Below are 20411 nucleotides of genomic sequence, written 5' to 3' on the forward strand. Positions count from 1 at the left end.
AGGCTGAGAAGAAGCAACCTGGGGCCTGGCAGAGAAATGGAGCCTGTGTGGCTGCTACACACTTTCTGCTGAGATGCTTTTGCACACGTTCATTATATTATCAAATTCTAAGGCAGGAATAATAAGCAGTGAAAAGAGGTAATAAGATAAAACATAATATTGCAAATATCTCATTGGTTTTTCATTTAACTTCCCGAGTAAACGTTTTGACTCCAGGGAAATTCTTGAAAACTTTACGTTGGTGTGAAGGAAATTGCTGAGAATTTCAATTTCATCGAGCCCGCACATGCACTGCTGCTGCTGTTATCAGACGGAAGTACGCACCCACAAACACACGCCCGCGCGCCCGCTCTCTCTTACTCACACACGCACGCGCAGTAACACAACTTCAGCCCTTCAACTTGATGAAGTTTCCCACTGAACTTTACATTCAGCGCGGATCAGTCCTCCGCTCAGCAGCATGGCTCTATCGGGCAAGTGGTGGATTCTGTGCGCGCTCTCACTCTCCTGCCTCGGCTCCTGCAGAAGAGATGGACAAGGTAAGATGACTGAATTGGAAGGAAACGTGTGCGCGGATTACTATTTTAAGCGTGTTCACAGTTCCTCTCAACTACGACGGCAGTGGGGCAAAGTTTTTTCCTCCCTGAAACTCGTGCGTAAAATGCGTAAAGAGTCCCAAACTTTGGGCACGTTCACCCTTTAACACGTTTATTCTTGTGTGAACGCTGTTTTTCAGTCTGTCAACTTGTTGCTGGTGTTATTGTTGCTATAATAAACAATAGTATGCGTTTGTATGTGTCTTTTAAACAAACAAAAAAAAACATTTCAAACAGAACAATTACGCGTCAGGAAGATAAAAACTGTGTTTATAAAAACTTGGTTTATGTATCTTGAAGTCTGGCTCATTAGGTGATAATTGTATTATATATCCCACGGTTAGTGAAACCCTGCTCTGTGTCTCTCACCACCGTCACCGCAGGGCTTGGTTTGTTGTGTTGTGTTGTTGCGAGGCCCTTTTAACTCCTCATTAGTGTGGGGAGGGTTGGTGGCGTCATTCGGGGCTAAAGTCCAGATCGAGACCCACACCTGAACCGCCTGGCGCCTCCTCCTCCTGTCCCCGTGGTGGCGCAGCCTGCAGGCGGTAATGAGGCTGCAGGGATTGGGTGTCACACACATCAACGAGCTGCACAGAGCTGAGTGAACCGGAGGCAGCTCTGGTCCAAAGTGGAGGAGAAACTGCAAAACAGCTTCTCACTTCCCTTTCCTCCATCCCTGAGCTGGTCTGACTCTTTTTTTAATGAAAGTTAATTAAGAGGAAAGTACAGAAAGTTAATTTGGAGAGCGTCGGGTCAGATGCTGGCTAAAGGCAGGGGGTTGTCTGTAGTGTCTTTCCTGTCTTATCTCTCAGTGACATACAGACGGTTTCTGTGCATCATTTCCCAGGATGGAGGGGGCATTTCCAGTCTATGAGCAGAATGTGTGATAAGCCTGGAAACCATATGCTGACCAAATATAAACCATTTTACAAATAATTCCCAGGAGCTTATTTAAGAACTAACATAAGTTAGATGGAGCTTCATGCTTCATGCTTGAGGAGATTTAACACAAATTATAATTAACCAAGCTCAGATTTGTAAAGAGTTTTCCTGTTTATCAAGTGTTGGTCAATCTCTGTTCGTCAGGACGAGTTTAAACCCACAACCTTCACTCAGGAACTACTCAAAAGAATAAACAACTGATATGAAGATTTTAATCTTGATATCATCTTTTCACCACGTGGCCCAGCTCTACAGGTTCATTGCACAATAGCTACAGATGGCAGCCTTGTGATATTCTGTCCAAAGACCAAAAAAAAACATGATTCATGGGATATTATCGATTAAATCAAAACACTAAATAACAAAGTCAGATTTTTTTTGAGAGGTCAAACACCGAGGCTCTCGCTGAGCCTCTCGGGGACGTAACATCAGTATCAGTGCTGCTCGGTGCCCGTAGCTTCGCTAATCGTCTCACGCAGGCGTCAACACTCGCTCTCATTAATTTGGGGAGAAATTTAATTAGAAGCTCACTTGCCGTTTCAAGTGGTCCTCCGGCCACAGCCAGGGAGGGGACCTGTGGGGCACTGTGCCATCTTAATTAACGGCTGCAGAACAGTACTGACCAACACTGTCACTTAAAAAACAATTTGCCTTTCGATGACTGGAGCTGAAAAGTGCAGATGCTAATTATTTGCTGTTGGTCAACGTTTTCTGGACTTTCAGTGATTTTTAGCGACGCCTAATGAAAAGTCTGGGTTCTGTGTTTGCCCACGCACTCACTCTCACATTCTGTTTGAGTTCAGCTTCTGCCTCTGGTGCTTGATATTTGTCTAGTCTTGTTTGCTTTTCCCCACTTTTAATTAATACTTATTACGGAATCCCAGGTTTTTGTTTGCCGTGACAACAGATGGAATAACTTTGCATTTGTTGCTTGGTGAACGGCTGCTTCAGTCCTTGTGGTCGACGTCTCCATCAATCCCTTGACAGATTGATGGAGAGTTGAGTCAGAGTTGAGTCACAGCGATGATGTGTTACCACTTCACTCGGACTCATCCGCCGCTCTCACACTCGACTCCACTTGAGGCCTGGAGAGATGAGGAGGCTCGACTCGTAGATTTGAAAATGCTCCACAATGTGTGGATTTTGACTTTTGCTGTGCTGCCGACATAAAAGGGATTTTCAGAACATCTTGATAACCTCGTGTGCACTCGCAGTGGCCGCTGCCGGCACCGCATTGAAAGAGAGAGAACTCAGATTAGAAAGTGCACAGTGCTCTATTCTACACTGTAAAACTATTAATACTGAGAGACAAGACAATTTGATGTGGCCTGTGGGGAAACTCACCAATATAAAAAAACGCAACACATGTTATGTAGACAGGTAATCTTCTTAATCACATTATAACAACGTATTGAAGTTTTCACATCATTTCTTTAACATTGCACGGCATTTAAAAAAAAGACTATTTTCATTTTTCTTCCAATGAATAATTCACAGATCTGGATGAAAAAGAGACGCTGATATTTATGAGCGTGTGCAATTTGCAGATTTGATCTGGATCTAGTTAATTTAAATCTGGTTTCATAAGGGGACTCAACTGAGGCCCCTTCTTCTTCAGAATGAGGTCAATAGTTGTAATATCGCTGTTCATGTAAAAGTATTCAGAAGCTCAACCTCATTTGGAGAGATGCTCAGTGAAGGGACCTGGTTTCCACTGCAGAGCTGCTAGAAGAAGTGAAATGTACATTGTGTGCAAACACCTGCATTTTCCTTCTCTGCAAGAACAAAAGCCTGCTTTGAAATCTGAATACACTGGTGAGTTTGAAAAACTTGGGCAAGGGTTTGCCGAGATGTCTCAGGATGTAACAAGTAAACACAAGTAAGTTGTTTAATGTGTCTCACAACTTACAACACGCACTCAACAACTGTGTGTACGTCCTGAAGATCTTTCATTCTAAGGAGATGCACACAACTTAAGTTTGAATCTTTATTTGAGACAAAAAAAAACTGACTACTGCAAAAATACTCAGTTCTGCTCAGGAGTCACTGACCGGAACCTGTGGAGCCGGTTGAGAGTCTCTTCATTATTATCTCCGTGTAACATAAGACGCCAAAAAGAAGCAGTTCCAACCAAATCCCCTTCTGAGAAGTTAGTGTGATTCATGTGTTCAATCATTTAATATGGTCCTCGCAGGAGGCTATAAAAACCTAAAAGGGCTCCTGATAGGAAAAGGTCCTGAGATATGTGAGTCAGCAGCTTCTTCGTAGAATTGAACATTTCCCTGTGACGACGCTGTTGCTGAAGCCAATGAGAGGAAGAGGCTGCTTTCTTTCTTTTGTTGTTATTGCTTAAAGTAGGCCTCAGCGATTTAATAATACTAGATACCAGTGGAAATTAACTCTGAGTCATTTAAACAGCAGAGAAATAAGTAATCTTTGCTTCAACAGAGCAGCTTTCAGCTTCCTGTTCACTGCTGCTTTGTGCAACACCCAACAATCTCAGAAGGTGCCATAGTTCTGAGGTGGAAAACGTGGCTTGATTGAATCCCATTTGTGCATGTGGCCTAGTTTAGACGCTTCCAGCTCGTTCCCAACACGGCATCGCTGTGCGTCTCGTAGACAAAGGCTTGGATTCCACTCAAGGTAAAAGCCTCCAGCTGCTGCACTGGTTGTCGTCCCTGCCGTTTTCTATTGTGTCTCAGTTATGCAGAGCGAGTATATGGTGTATATTCCTGCTTAATTAATGCAGTATATAATGTGTACCGATACTGCATATGCAAGTTGATGAGTATAGCCTACAGCTGAATGGGAGTTATGAACTCATTAAGACACTTGCGTTTCGTTATCTAGTTGTTTGGGGACAACGTTGTGATTTGTGATCGTTTCAAACGGTGCTCAGAAGTTCTGCCAACTCCTCTGCTGCAGAATCACAGTCTTCAGTGTAAAACATGTCGAGTGAGAAAGCTTTACTCCACAAGGCGAATGTGTGGGAGTGAAACAAAGTACAGAGGCAGAGGTGTCTGCTGAATTAGTTCTCTGAGTCATATAGACTAAGAAATAAATAGTAACACAACAAACGTGTGATACTTTTTTTTGTTTCTGAATAGCATTTGGATATTTATATATTGTCTGTAGATATTTCTTGATTTCTTGATATTTCCCCCCCCTGACATGTTGGCCACCTGTGAATCATCAACTTACTGCATCAATATTTGGTAACAGATCAAATAATAGGATTTAAATGTAATGTGATTATACATCTCTTATCTTTAGGGATAAAACAATTAGTTGCTAAATCATTTACTCTATCAACATAAATGTAATCAGGAACAATCAGATGATAAACATCAGATCTAAAGTACTGGCTCCTTCCTGGTTACACTACCTGTGTTTAGCACCTACAGTATAACTACAGCTTATTACAGTTATTGTATTTCTCTTGTTGACACTTTTCCTTTCGGTGTCTTTCGGTTTATTTTTCCAGTCGCACAAATTGGACTGAGGAAAACAAAAAAGAAAACCCAGACTGTGGTCCAGCCCCGTCAACACCGAGAGATCTGTGTTTGAGCAGCAGAGTCTGGAGCTGGGGACACATTATTAGTTTCTCTCTGTAGCTTTAATCTCTTAAACGTTGACTCCTAATTGGAAAGTTGGTTCACATTCTGCACAGACGGTGATTGACACCAACAGGGATGCTAATTAGGGACGTTGGGCCGTAGTCGTGACTCACTCTCTTCGGTTAGTTTCAGGAGATAGTGGTATCGTTTCCGAGCTGGGAACATTTTTGCAGCAAAGTTCAACTGTACATCTGCAAATGGATAAGGCTATATACTACTTCCTGTATGAGTCACAGTTACGATAAGGGGGTTTTATTTAGGAGGGCGAGTTTCAGGAAGTGATGTGTCCTATAGGACACTGAACTTTAGGAGATAAGAGTTGTTGTAAGTCACACCAGAACTGAGGAACGCACAGATGCCTAAATGAAAGCATGGGAATGGAAATATGCAGTGACCTCAGCTCCCTTTATTGTGAAGTTTCCATTGATTCCTTCACACGCTTCAATACAGAAAAACAGTCTGTGGTAAAGTGAGAGCAAATGAATTGAAAATCAAAAAACTGAAATCTCTTAATCCCAAAAGTAGTCAGTGCTTTGTGGTCTTCTTGGGTAAGTTCCTACAAACGCTGCACACTTGGATTTGGACGGTTTATCCCTTTCTCCCTGACAGGTTCTCTCAAGCTCCATCAGAGAGGATGGGAATCATCTCTAAACGGCCATTTTCAGAGATGAAGTCTTGACTTTGCCTGTGCTACTGAAGAACTGTCAGACTCCTCATCCTGGGGGAGTTCACATATTGTTTCATCAGAACAGAGGATATTGTTCCTCACCTTTACAAAGTCAAAGTCAATGCTAATGCTGTATTCCATCCATCCTGTATACCGTTTACTCCTTTGAGGGTGGCGGGCGGCGGGTGGCGGGCGGGCGGCGGCGGCGGCGGGGACGGTAGCGAATGCAAGAGGCGGGGTGCATCCTGTGTGAGGGAGCCAGAGCACCTGAAGAAAACCACTCAGTGATGGGAGAGCATGCAAACTCCACACAGAAAATGACGTGAAACCAGTTCAGTTTTCCAGTTTTGTCCCATCTAAGTTGGGATACCTGACCCTCACCCTGACCACAGGTTGTAGTGCAAAGGACATAGAGTTTGAATACTTTTGTAAATTAGATATTTGAGCATTGAAAATATCTAAAATCATGTCCGCACTTTGTCATTATGTTTTAGTTGCATGCAGCAGTTGCATGTAGATTGAAAGAGCAAAAACCGTGGCCTGAATACTTCCTTAATCTACCGTGTAAGGTTGTGAATTAACTTGTATCAATGGATTTTGTTTTAAACTTACTTTTGCAAAGAGTATTTGTTCAGCCCAGTATTTGTTGATACAGTTTAGCTGGAAAAAACACAACCTCACCTGATAGCGTGTGCAGGCTCCTTGTAAGCTTTGCTCTAAACCATAGCAACTGATGTCATTAGCGTGTAAGAGAGGTTTAAAGGGATAAAGCAGAGACGTGAACTAAGTCTGAACTTGCCGAAGTAGCAGTCAAAGACGCGGAACAAGTGAAGACTCGTCTCCGCTCTGTGCCAGTTCAGACTCGGTGGGAGTGGACGTTGGGTGTCTTGTTTTTCACTGCTTGATGTTGATGATCATAGAAAGTGAGATCACAACCGAGCTTCCCTCCGAAGCTGCTGCCGCCAGCAGCTACATGTGGCCCGATGTAGTGCGGAAGAAACTTCACAGTTTGTGGATAATGTGTTCTGTTCTGTCCGTCTTTACTTCCTCTACATCAATCTCTAACACAGCCAGGTTCAATGCAGTGTCAGGCTCACACAATGAATAGCTCCTCTTCAGTGCACCATGATTTATTTACTAGATGTTTTTCAGATTTCTCTCCTTCATCAGGGTGGGTGCACCTGACCGTGAGTCAACAAAGAACAAACTAACATAAACTATGCCAACGAGCATTTTCAAATACAATATAGTGCAGCTGGATCATTCGGGCTTGTGTAAAGCTCTGACTCTCACATCACACGCGTTGTGACTGTGGCAATGGAAGCATATAAAAGACATGTTTTGATATTGGAATGTGGCGATACAATAAGATAAAGAAGAACAACAGTAACAGCAGGATATTGGCAGATCTGGGTTCTGTAAGCAAGAGGAATATTTCATTATTCCAAATAGCAGAATATTTGTACCTGAACGCAACGTTTCTTAGATCCCCCGCTGTGTAGTTGTGTCTTTTTTTCTTTTTCATGATTTGCATGAAAGTCATATTTTCTACACAACGGTCTGATTGCTCCTCGGTACTTGTGGCACCTTTGATCTATTTAAAACAACGTGTCTTTGTTCTCCTCTCACCTGAAACGGAACAGGTTGGTAATGCTCCAGCAATTTATTTTCATATCTAAAGGATGAATAGCAAAGTTGCTCATCCCTTGATTTCAAGAGGCGCCACTTGCAGATGAAAAAAAATAACTTAGCTTCTGCAATTTCTCATCGTGCACAGGATGCATTGAAACTAAATGTCATATTCTGTCATATTCAGGGAACTGATATTGAGGAAGCTTGTTTGAATTTGAGGTGACTGTTGGGTCAAGGCAGGGGTGTGTGCTCTTCCTGGTGTCTTCACGTCTTTGACATCGAGTGCGTTGTCTTCAGCATTAGCTTCGTCTTGTCGTATTTAAACAGTAAATCAACAAATGGTTATCAGCTCCGGTCCTAAAGTAAGAGCAGTGCTGCAGTGTTATCACATCGATAAATATCCCTCTACTATCATTTTCATTCTAATATTATAATATGAGGGTTACACAACTGTCCCTGGTCTCTCTCTCTTCTCTCCTCTCTTTTCCACCTAGCTCTCCTCTTTTACCCATTTTTCTGTTCTCATTGTGGGAGCTGTTGGATTTCTCTCTAATTTTTAAAGGTCGCGACCTTGATATGTAAAGTTCCTTGAGATAATGTGGGTTATGATTTGTTAGCTTTACAAATAAAAGTGATTTGTATTGAATCCTGCTCATAGTTTCTATACATAGATCTGTCTATGACACGCTCACAGTGACTATGTGTCAGAGAGGACAGAAATGAGATGGTGCCGACTTGGGCGTCTTGAGAGATGCAACACAAACCCAGAGTAAACTCAGCTGAACTTCTGTTTGTCATCGTTTGCTGCTCAGGTGGGATCCCAGCAGCAGCAGCAGCCGGATTAACCGCTCGCATGCTCCCAAGCTTAACTCTCAGTATCAGTGACACTCACCAACTGCCAATAAAAGAAGCCTTCTCCCCTTTTCCCCATTTGTATGGTCTGAACGATAACCTGCTCGGCAGAAAAAGCCGCGCTGCATCGATTCTCTCGTCCAATCTGGAGAGCATCTGCAGTACAATCGCTGGAGGATGACATTTGCACAGAGCGGGGGAATGAGCCTCGTGCGCTCTCGCTTTCTGTCCGTCCCATTGATTCAGCTTTGTAATCAGATCCACATCATACAACAGGAGCCCGAGACACAAACATTGATGGCTGAAGTCCGTGGAGTCCTTGAAGGTCCATTCATGGTTTGCTTCCAATGATCGAGTTACACTGTGGCTTTCGGGCCGGCTCTCTCCACTCGGTGGCTGATGGGACTGCTCGTTTTGTCGCTGGGTGAAAAGACTGTTATGTTTGGGTGTTAATGAGAGGAGAGGCTGCTGAACCGAACGCGCCCTCAGGAGCTGCCTCTCCAGCAGCAGGTTGTTGAGACTCGCTGATAATAATAATAATAATAATTGCACAGTGGCACAAAAACATCACATGAAAGCAGCTCGTGAGCCAGAACAAGTCCTGACAAGTCACGTTAACAGAGCTGCACTAATACATTTAGAATGATACGACACTTGAATTAGTATGAATCTATTTCTTTTATCATTTATTGTAATTTGGGATATTTATTACCTTCTCAAGATACCCCAAACTTATTTTACTCCACTCCATATTTACAATATATTTTATATTTTTGAAAGTAATCAATAACGAGAGGGAGTAGAGCGGGGGGGTATAATTAGACCCCGACTCACACAACAGAGTCTGACCTATTCTTGTTTTGAACAGAATATAGAGTTGACACAGTCGATATAGGGAATAGGCTACGCTTGGCAAGTACTTTAAATTTAAATGCAAGTACTTACTAACTTTTACTTGAGTACATACTTGCCCATTTATGTTTTAATACTTCCTCCCCACTTATAAGGCTTCCCGTGTGTGTTAGTGTGTGTAGGACAAATAATAAATGTTCAAATTTTCATGAGACATTTGAACCAACACCTCCTCCTCCTCCTCCTCCTCCTCCTCCTCCCCCTGAACCTCTCCCCATACTTCCATCCCTCACTGGGGGTGTCGGTGATGCATTAAGGAAAGTAGCGTTTTAGCTCGGCTACTCAGACGAGACAAAATGAGCAGTACAATAGGTTTTTGTTTCCCTGTGGTCGATGCTCTCAGCGGCTGCCGCTCAGACTCCTGAGGTGCGATCCCATCCTGTGGGTGTTATTGACTCGCTAAAGTGTTGCCTCTTTCCTGATATCCTGACAGAAGATGATGTTGCCTCGAGGCGAACGGCACACTCATTAAAACACTGCTCACACATACAGCGTAGCAGCGGTGCGATGGTGGAGATGAGGAACAGGCTCATATTGGATTCATATACAAGTGATATTGCAGTGAGATAACAGTATTGCAAAGTCTGCAGTACGGACGGTTTAGAATTCACGTATTAAATGAATTTTTGACCATGAAATAAAACACTGAAGAAGACAGGGGGCGACCCCACAGCCAAAATTGCATCTGCACATTATCTCTGTTGTGCCTCAAACCCTCCATAGCCGATATGAAAGAGCGACAGAAGAAGAGCGTATAAAGGGTTTAAAATTTGATTTTTAACGCACTTTTATTAAACTTATGCCGGCGTTCTATCGCAGTCTGTCCGGTCAAAGATTATCCAGCCATTGTGCAGGTGCTTTATGTGCAGTGTGTGCTTAGCTTTACCGCCTAGTAGAACATTAACAGGCCTTTAAGCTGTAAACATTCATATATATATACTGTTCGCTTGGTAGCTACGTTCCATTGAAACATACTGCGCTGTCGGCCTGAGGGGATTTCAAGTATTTATCAGAGGGTCCTTGTGGATGCTTATTAGTGTCTGTTTACAAGTCTTTGGTTCATATAGTCTCCTTATTTGTTGCGCTGCTCATTTTTTAATGACGGCTCATTCTGATGAGAGCTCGCCCACAGTTTGGCCCATTTCACATTTCCCCCAAGGAATCAGACTCCCCACCAACACGCTGGAAAGGGTTCACCTAAAATAAGCAGCCATTCAGTTTACACTGAATACACAGTGGATGTGAGATGTGCTGGTTGCAACAGAGCAAATTAATTCGTTTGAACCTGTTTTACACGCACGTCTTGGCCAAGAAGCCCTCCGTGTTTCCATGTCTGCATCTGATCCCTGATCTTCTGAAGAGACTCAAGGGGGCTTGAGCAATCTGCTAGCTCCTGATGGCACAATGCTACCAGGACACGTGGAGGTGGACCACCTGCAACGCTCCACGCTCGGCTGAGGCCTCTGTTTCGGGGAGGATGGTGCGATAGGCCAGACGCCAGTTCACATGTTCCCTTCTTTTAATGCTGCGATTATAAGTAGGATATCAGAGAGGGAGATGTTGTTTGACGTAGGGGTAACAGGACTTTATCAAAACCTTCTACATTGACGACGCAGGCCTGTACATGTCAGGTAATACGATAACGTTGCACTGAGTAACATGTTTTCATGAGCAGGGACCAGTTTTGGATAAAATATCACGATATAACAATTCAGTTGTAACATCTTATCACACAACAACATGTCCGTGCTCTTTGTGGTGGAAGATTTGATTTTTTTATGTCTTGCAACCTTTTTTTCTATTACTGGTCTGAATCACCTCCGTTCTCGTGAACCAGTCGCTTGTTGTTGCAAAGGCATGCTATGAATAATTCACAGTTTGGCAGATGGTGCCATGGGTCTCTCCCCGCCCCCTACAGGCCTGTGCAACTCATGGCAAACTTGCATCATGTCATCATATGTCCACATCATCGTTTGCCATATGCGCCTTCTGGACTGAGAAGCTGCCATCGCTCGTTACATTAAAGGACCATCACGACCATTTTGCTTGCCTGAGCTGTTGCAAAGTCATGAGTGGTTTGAGGATATCTGTCACCAGCCTGAGTTTATCTCTCACACACACACACACACACACACACACACACACACACACACACACACACACACACACACACACACACACACACACACACACACACACTGGAGTCCAGGAAATGCACTTTGCCCAATTGATTGGCCGAGCACCAGCCAAGACAGATTCTAATTGGCATTGAGTGGGATTGTTTGGTTCGGCGGCGCTCGGACTTTGCTAATGTCGGCGCGCGGATTTGGCAGAATCCCTGGAGCGGGAGGGATTTCTGGATCTCGCTGTTGTTTTGTTATCGAGACCAAGTGGGAAACAGGTAGGGGCTCAAATTAGATAGTGCCAGGAACAGATAATGCCGTTGCAGAGGGGGGGGAGGGTGCAGAGATTTCCACCGCTGAGCTCACATCGGAAGAAAGTCGGTCGAATTGATAAAAGCAGCTATTCAAGCTTGCAGCTGCTAGATACAGGGAAGAGAGTTGAATCCACGAGGCGGCAGAAAGTTGTTGTTTTTCTTGTTTTATCCGTCCAGGGTCTTATGTTTGAAAAACCCAGACAAAAAAATAAAGTTGTGGAAAGGGAAAGGCAAGCTGAGATGAATGTTAAATCTGGCTTGGCGTGGATAAACAGGCACAAAAGCCATTGAGTTGTGGAACGACAATTAACTTCCTCATTGCATCCCTCCTCCCTCACCACCTGCCATACCAACAGGCAGGCGCTGATTAAAAATGCATGGGTCCCACAAGCCTTTTAGATAATTAAGATGGTTTCCCTGCAGGGCTACTCTTTAGAGCAAAGGAGAAAGCAAAGCTGCATTTGCAGGCTGACCTTTTTCCATACTAGATATTGTACGATCTTTTATGTGAGACTGTTTTTTCCACCTGCGATCAAACCAACTAATCCTGGCTGAGTTTGTGTCATGCTCTGTGTACCGAGCCGTACAGGACCGGGCCTGTCGCCGCCCCGACACGAGCAGGTTCGCTCCTCTCTCCGGCTGCAGGGTCGCCCCCCACCCCGGGTCGTTTCCCAACTGCACATTGAGAGCTTCCAGCCTTCTTTATTGTTTGTAGAAATGGAAACAGATTCCAACTGGAGCTGCGAGCGTGTCCTCGTTTCAATGGGGACTCTTTGATGTGATGGAGAAAGCCTGTTAGAAGGTGCTTGAAGTCCACTTTGATCTCGCCACATGGAGCGACGTAGGAAGTGCACTCTGCGGACGAGCTGAGGCCAAAGTCTATGGCTGTAATGAGCTGCATGTGAAATGATCTGGCGGGGGGGGGGTCACTGTCACTGTTTCTATCCAGTTCCATTCCCCTCAAACCCTTTTCTGTAGAATATTGAGCTGCTCCACTGAGCCTCTGTTTTCATGTTGTCAAATGTGCTCTGCTCATTATTTGTTTGATCAAATAGGACAAAGCCTCTTGGAGTAAAATCTAAAATGAAACAAATATGACTCACTTTGGAACTCATGCCACAATGAGTCACCGTACTCCACATCACTGACTCATAGGTTATATATAAAAACAACATGAGCTCCCAAAAGTAATAATAATAATAATAAACTTTATTTGTATATATATTTGCACCATTCATATAAAAAAATGCACCTCAAAGTGCTTTGCATACAATAAAGGTAAGAATAAAACATGTTGATAAAAATAAAAACATGTTTATAAATATAAAACGTATTAAAATGTTATTCATATAAGAGAGAAGATTTTAAGCAACATTAAATAAAATTTCATTTAAAAAAATGCATAAGTGCAAAAGTGAAGCTGCCTCCTCCATGTTTGTGGAGGAGACATGGACCGAACTAGAAAGTCAAAGTTCATGTTAAATAAATCTTAAAAATGGATTCTGTCATTTTATTTAGCTCTCATCACACTGTTTGTTCCTGGTCTTATTTTAACAGTAATTTTGTTTTTTAATTACTTGTTAGATGCTATAATAATGGTGTGAAACATGATGGACAGCTCATGGAGACCTCATTACCACGGCTCCGTCCCTTAATCGCTGCTGCACATGCACAGGATGGTCTTTTGTGGCTAATGAGGCAGAGAATGATCAGATTGAAACTATCCCAGCAACATTAGGGCCAGAAATAGCCCACAATGCATCACTCTTTTTTAAAGTAACATACTCATTCTCAATCACAAGGGCCTTGTTCTTTTCTCTCATACAATATATGTCTTTAATCAAATGAAAACAAATTGTGTGCTTTAAACCAACAAACACATCTATTTACTGCTTCTTCCTTTCCCTTGGAAATTGAATGACAAGCTTTGAAAATTGAGAAAAAACAAATAAAACACATCTTTTAAAATGTGCACACACACACACACACACACACACACACACACACACACACACACACACACACACACACACACACACACACACACACACACACACACACACACACACACACACACACACACAAATAGGGCAGCCTCAGTTGCCCTGAGTTTAGCAGTAAAACCTTGGGACAGGCTGTGACTCATCCTCAGCCTTTTTGTCCACTGGTCTCAGGGCACAGCTATGAAAACACACATGAGTCCTCCCAGTGAACTGTGGACGTATCTATACTGGCACCGTCCACTCCCCCTCATGGTTCCTTCACCAAAGATCACTGACCAAGTGTTGATCCAACATGATTTAGCAAAGTGGGAGTCTTCCAATAGCAGTGACTAACATGACCATTGATATATATTTAGACATTGCACACGGTCATAACACATCTTGTTCCGATCGCTGTAGCTGCTTTTTATTAGCAGATCATCAGATCCTAATAAATACCGATAATCTGTTAGTTGGTGAAATAGACTTAATAAGTTTGTTATTGTTTTCATTTGCTTATGTACTAACTTAGTAAAACTTTAAACATGCCATTAACCTTTTGTACTTTCTGACTCAATGACACAACATGGGAAACTGTTGAGAGGGACACGCTTCAGAGAACATTTATGCTGTAAAGGTTTCTATAGAAATGCCATTAAAAGATCATACGCACATTTCTATGAGGGCGTTTCTATAGAAACATCACTGAACACTGAAACATTTCTCTTTCTGTCCTCGTCCGTCTCGCTCCAGCTGTTTCTGACTTCACCGTCATCCTGATGATGGTGTTTGCTCGTCTGTGATTTGCTCTCTACTCTAACCTTTACGTTGTTGTTGTTGTTGTCGGTTGCTGCTCCGCTCCGTGGCTGCTGCACAGTCGATCAATTTGCTAGAGGACCTAGAAACGAGGAGAGAGGATAATCTTCTGGTACTGAACAAGCTGAGACTGGGCCTCGAAACAACTCAACTTGCCCATATGGGGAATTACAGAGGCGCTTGGCATTGTGCACACATTGAGCAACTCAGATCTTTATCCAAATGTGTCTGTGTGTGTGTGTGTGTGTGTGTGTGTGTGTGTGTGTGTGTGTGTGTGTGTTGTGTGTGTGTGTGTGTGTCTGTGGAAATCTTGGCCAAGCGGAGCCTGTCAGCAGACTACAGCTGCCAATGGAAATTCAACGCATTCTAAAATCGCTTTGCCTACTTAGCATGATCCATATATCAAGGCTGATTTGTTGGTCGGCTTCCAAAGGATTGTGCGAATGTCTGGTGTGTGTGTGTGTCTGTATTTATTTCCTCACACTCTCTGTTTAACAAAGTGGAGGATTCCTGTCCACACATCTGGAGCTTTGTTTGGATTTGAGAGTCGCTCGCAGACAGTGTGCAAATCCCTCCCTCTGTTTGTTTAAATATTATTGAAGTCTCGATAATTCATTTCTCATCTTTAAACTTCATGATGCACAAGTCTGCAGTTACACAAATAAAGGCTGGTGGCTAATAAAGGCCGGGTATAAAAAAGGTTTCCCCTAACATTTCCTCAGAAACAATTCCGTCAGCACAACAACAGAGTCGTGTTACACTCATCACTCTGCTGCTCTCGGTTTCTCATTAGCAGAAATTATATTTTCACACTCTAATTAACTTGAAAAGCTCAACACGCCGATGGTTTTTCGCACCGAGGCGCTGCCAATAAAGACGGGGACTTAATGTGGACATTCTGGAGGAAGCGTTGAGTGTTATTCACGGTAGCTTAGCGTCATCGGGGGACACAGTGGAAAGCCTGACATGACTCCGGCTGTACTGGCAGACTTAGCAGTGTGAACACAGTAACACATGGAGGAACAGGAAAGTTCAGAAGTAAAGGACTGTGTCTATTATGAGCTTGACCCAAATAAAGGCCTATGATTGTCTCTGGAAAACAGTTCAACACCCAAACCAACACCCGGACAAATTACATGTTTGATGAAAAACAAAACACAAACTTTACTCTACTGTTGTGAGTCAGATGTTGACTGACCGGTGGTGCTGGTAACCGAAATTCTGCCCGTTAATCTATTATGTAACATTTAACAATGTACCCTACAATTCAAAAAGCAGGTCGGCTTTGTTTTATACTGGGTGTGTTCCCAGTAAACTCCCACAGTTCCCAAGAAGACGCAAAATGACTCGCACTGTGTCGCTGTGTGGAAAAAACCATGTGGTCGAAAGCCTGATAGTTGAAGATCTGATATGTAACAATTCTTCATTCAAATGTTTATTGACAATAGTGATAAAGACATCAACTCCCATGATCCCTTGCTGCTTTACAACATCATCAAACTTGGTCTTTTGTTATTGTTTTGAGCGACCCCTAGAGGCCGTAGTTATACATTGTACGTCTAAATGATGACATGTTTATAGTTTAAAACTGATGTTGTGACGTTTTCCTCTCTTCCCCTTCATTTTTTCTTCACTTTATTTGAATGTGTACTAAATTGGATTCGTCCCAACTGTATTTCAAACATCTGTCCTAGTTTTGTATTTTTTAAAACTGGGCTTGAAATGCGTGGGTTCACATGTGCACACGAGTTTCTTTCGGCACCATTTCTGGTTTTCCTTGCAGAGATGAAACATTTCATTCTCCGTCCTCTATTATGTCTCAAGCTGCCTCACAGAGGCTCCATCTGGATATTGGACATGAGTGATTGAGGAACATCCTGCTCGTTGTACTCCGGTCTGTGTCAGACAAGAGGAGTGGAAATCAATGGGAAGAACCTATTTTCCTCCCTTTTCTCTCTGGCAGCCAAGTTCTAACTTATTGAATATTCGTGTTTGGAGGAGATTGTACTTCACAAAGAACCGTCTGCACTGCCTTTTGTACATTTCCTTCCAAAAGGAGGGATTCTGCTGCAGCCATGGCAGCTCGAGGAATCCAGCGATGGAGACGAGAGCAAACAATCTCAACTTGTCATTATTTCTCTGTAAAGTTTGTTCAGGGGGTGGGGGGGTGAGCAGTGAGCGTGTGTGTGGTAGTCAGGGGGACGGTGGAACTGAGGCCTCAACATGGGGACAGCTGGAAAAATGACTTGCAGCATAAGTAAACTGCTGCTGTTGGCTGAATAAATAACCAATAGCAGAAGATCTATTGCCTCCATACTGTCCGTAGATAGGCCGAGTTATTTATAGAGCTCAATGAAGACAGGAGGCAATTCATGGTGCTTCATAGAGGCATTGGAATACATAAGGAATAAGATATTTAAATTACATTTAAAAGACAATAAAACAAGTCATCATAACTAACACATTATGAAACAAGACATGCAGGTTAAGTAAATCTAACTATAGTTTAGAGATGTATTTGTTTGCTTCTGCATACTCAGCTACTTGTTACCTCCACCAAGGAGATTCTATTTCTGTCTGCATTTGTTTGTCTGTCGGTTTGATTTCCACTTTCTTTCACGTTGTGTTTTTCAATATTTCCATTGATTTCTCAGAGAATAATACATAAATCTTGATCTCTAGCATATTTGGAGGGCTGATAGTTATGAGTGTGAGCAATTTGGTGCATATTCAGATATAAATCTGCAGTTTCTTCCACTACTGAGGGACATTCTGGTTGGAAAATACATTCACCTCCATTCAAGTTTAACATGATTCCACTCAAGTCTGTTACCTTGACACCTTCTTCTCATGCTCAGGCTAAAATGAACACTTAAAAAAAACCTTGTGAGTTGTGTGATATTCTATATTGTATTAAAATCTCACTGTGAAAGCTCCACCTGATAATTACAGTGTGTCGAGAACAGAGAGATGAAACACGCTGAGATTTCAGATTGTCGTGGACCTTCTTTAGTCAAGTACCAGCACTCGAGAAGCCCTTGTTCTAATAACCACTGCTCGTGAATGTGCTGGCTGTGATGAGTCACAGATTTCTGCAGGTGGACAGATGTTTCTGTGACACCACCGGAGATAAGGAGTTGTTCTGCCTCTGCCTGGCAACAGCCAGTGGCCAGAGGATTGTGTCTTCAGGTTGTCAGTCCTTCTGACCGTCAGTCCCCTTTTAATAAACACTATATCTCCAGAGCGCCTCCAGGGGATTTCTTAAAGTTTGGTATAACCATTCAGTTGGAACGACAGCTGAACTGACTAGATTTTAGAAGTTTAGAAAACTTTAGGTCACTGTGACCTCACAAAACATTTTAGTGAATGGAAAATCTCAAGAACGCCTCGAGGGAATTATTCAATTTGACTCAAAAATGAACTGATTCTGAAGTCTGCCTCAAATTTTGACAAGTTGACACAAAGCATAATTGATTAGATTTCAGTGGTGAAAGGTCACGGTCACAGTGGCCTCATATTATCATGAATGTAACATGTCAAGAGCCCTTATAGGGACTGTACTGGTTGTGGAGGCGTATAACTGCAGAGCAGTAACTCTCCTGACGTACAACCACCATGTGGCTGCCTGACAGACAGAGACCCACATCTCTGGTGCCGATGTGTAATTCCTCCCCTGTTGACCCAGTCTGCTGCTGCTTATCAGCCACAGCAAGAAGAATGTAAAAAAAGCACCACCACCAGACTCCAGGGAGCAGCCTATAGCCACCCTCACTCCACCTCTGACACGCAGCAGCAATACCATAGGTCATGTGGAAGGGAGGAGAGATTGGGAGTGTTTGATTTGTGTTCCCTCAGCTCCCGGTTATAAGATGGAATTGGACGGGTGGAGCAGGAGTGTTACAGTGGTGAGCTGTTGCCCTTATTACCTGGTCTGGCAGAGGGACTGTTAGTCGACTGCTGTGCTGGGGAAAGGGCAGCATGTCTCCTTTTAGAGGCTGTGTGCTGATGAAACTTTGCACCTTACAGGAAAGGGAATTTAATGTTGGTTTTCCATGAGGTGAAAACCTTAGATGATAAAGAATTAGATGATGATTAAACTCATATAAAGCTAAATCACAAAATGTGCTACAGATAACTGCTTAATGCACGTATGTGTGAGTTGACTTGCATTCTGTAAACAATGGATATTCCTGACTTCTCAGTGGCTATTGAAGTAACTGCATCACTACAACCGGGCTGAACCGACCCGACCTAAAGGACAGAGGCAGACATTGACATTAACATTGGCCTCAGAGGTTGGTGGAGCTCAGATGGTTCAGATCTGACGACCCGAGCCTTCATGACTGACAGGGAAAGAGACGCAGTGGGTCTGAGTCCACAGCAGGTGCCTGTGTGATGTTTGACAATTGTGGAAAAATGCGACCTTGGTCTCTGTCCAACACAATTTTAACTGAACTCTCATCAAACAGAGAGTCACAAATCCATTATCTAGCCCCCCTCACACAACGGCTGGAGCCAATCCTGGCTGACAGGTCGCCAGAAATTCAGCCTCTCCAATTAACCCAACTTGCATGTCTGTGGACTGTGGTAGGAAGCTGGAGAACCTGGAGAAGACCCATGCAGACCCAGGGGGAACGTACCAGGGCCGTATCAATGATTCTTCTAAATCAGGGGCCAAAGAGCGGCAACAATTTACACAGAGGGGCTAAAATATGTCTTAACATCAATGCACAATTGTAAATGTAAAGCGCTTTTAGTGGTCATCAAGACTAGAAGAGTGCTATATAAGATACAGACCATTTACCATTTACATTTACTGATTAAGTCAGTCACACGTTTAAGTTATTCCTTGCTTACTGTTAGCTTTATAGTTTTGAACAAAGCCACGCGTCATCTAATGCATTTTGAAAATCGCGCCTTGTTCATTTTTATTCTGAACAAACTGTAATTTACTGATGATATTGTTAGTATATGTATAGTTTATTAAAACTCCTGACAGGACAGAGGTACTTTAGGGTCCAATCAGATTTCCGCTGGGGCCATTGCCCCCTGGTCCCACCCCTGGATCTGCCCCTGGGGCTCAAACCCAGAAGCTTCTTGCTGTTGGGCGACTTTTCTAACAGATGATTTAAAACACACACTCTCACTCTCTGCAATAGGCCACTCGATCTGCCCCAGTGAAAGCTAATGCTGTGTGGTGCACGTGGGAGATTTCCACAGCTTTCAGTCACTCTTCTTCTGCCAACTGCCACAAACCTGGATCTGCTTTCATGCACTGGAGGGGATAGAGGTGCCTTATTCTCTTTGCATCATAAAGCTGAATAGAAACACCTGGAGACCTGTGCCTGCAGGTGTTTTATTTTCAGTTATTTATATTATATCAAAAATAGTATGTGAGTGGCTCTACAGACGTTATTTCCTGACATTTGCCTGTGGTTAATTATTCCGTCCAAATGTTGAGTCATTCAGGTCACAGCTCCTTTCTTAGCACTTATCAAATCCTCCACACAGCCTCCCTGCGCGACGCAGTATAAAGACGGTAAGCTGTCAAACAGTCTTTAGGAAATTATACTGCCATGAAACTTTACCTTATCTCAAAGCCTGAGGTTAGAGTTTGATGCTATGACCTAATTTCTTTCCCCCCCCCCCACACACACAGAGTGCCACAGGAAGTGGAGAACTAAACGCTGTCTTTCTATCCCGCTGCAGCAGAAGGAGCCCAACCCGAGCTCTTCATCTTCAACGAGTTGTGCGCCCTGAAGGACGAGCCGGGGCCTTGCAAGGCCATTAAGGACAGATTCTTCTTCAACGTGGACACGGGACACTGTGAGCCGTTTGAATACGGAGGCTGCGGAGGGAACGCCAACAACTTTGAGACCATTGAAGCATGCAAGGAAACGTGTGTCGTCTCAGGTGAGTCCGACACTGACAGCAACATGAAAACAAAATGCTTCCACA

At 43.3% G+C, this 20411-nt stretch overlaps 1 protein-coding gene across 1 annotated transcript in view; it reads left to right on the top strand.

Moving 5' to 3' along the window:
* Positions 1-355: 355 nt before the first annotated feature.
* Positions 356-20411, top strand: part of tfpia (tissue factor pathway inhibitor a) — a 37574-nt gene continuing 17518 nt past the window's right edge. Inside the window, exons 1-2 of the mRNA XM_035175479.2 lie at positions 356-539; positions 20163-20366. Coding sequence (XP_035031370.1) covers positions 461-539; positions 20163-20366 — 283 coding nt within the window. The 5' untranslated portion in view covers positions 356-460. The remainder of the gene's footprint in view (positions 540-20162; positions 20367-20411) is intronic.

Source organism: Hippoglossus stenolepis, chromosome 13 (assembly GCF_022539355.2).
Source record: "Hippoglossus stenolepis isolate QCI-W04-F060 chromosome 13, HSTE1.2, whole genome shotgun sequence".
Taxonomy (NCBI): domain Eukaryota; kingdom Metazoa; phylum Chordata; class Actinopteri; order Pleuronectiformes; family Pleuronectidae; genus Hippoglossus; species Hippoglossus stenolepis.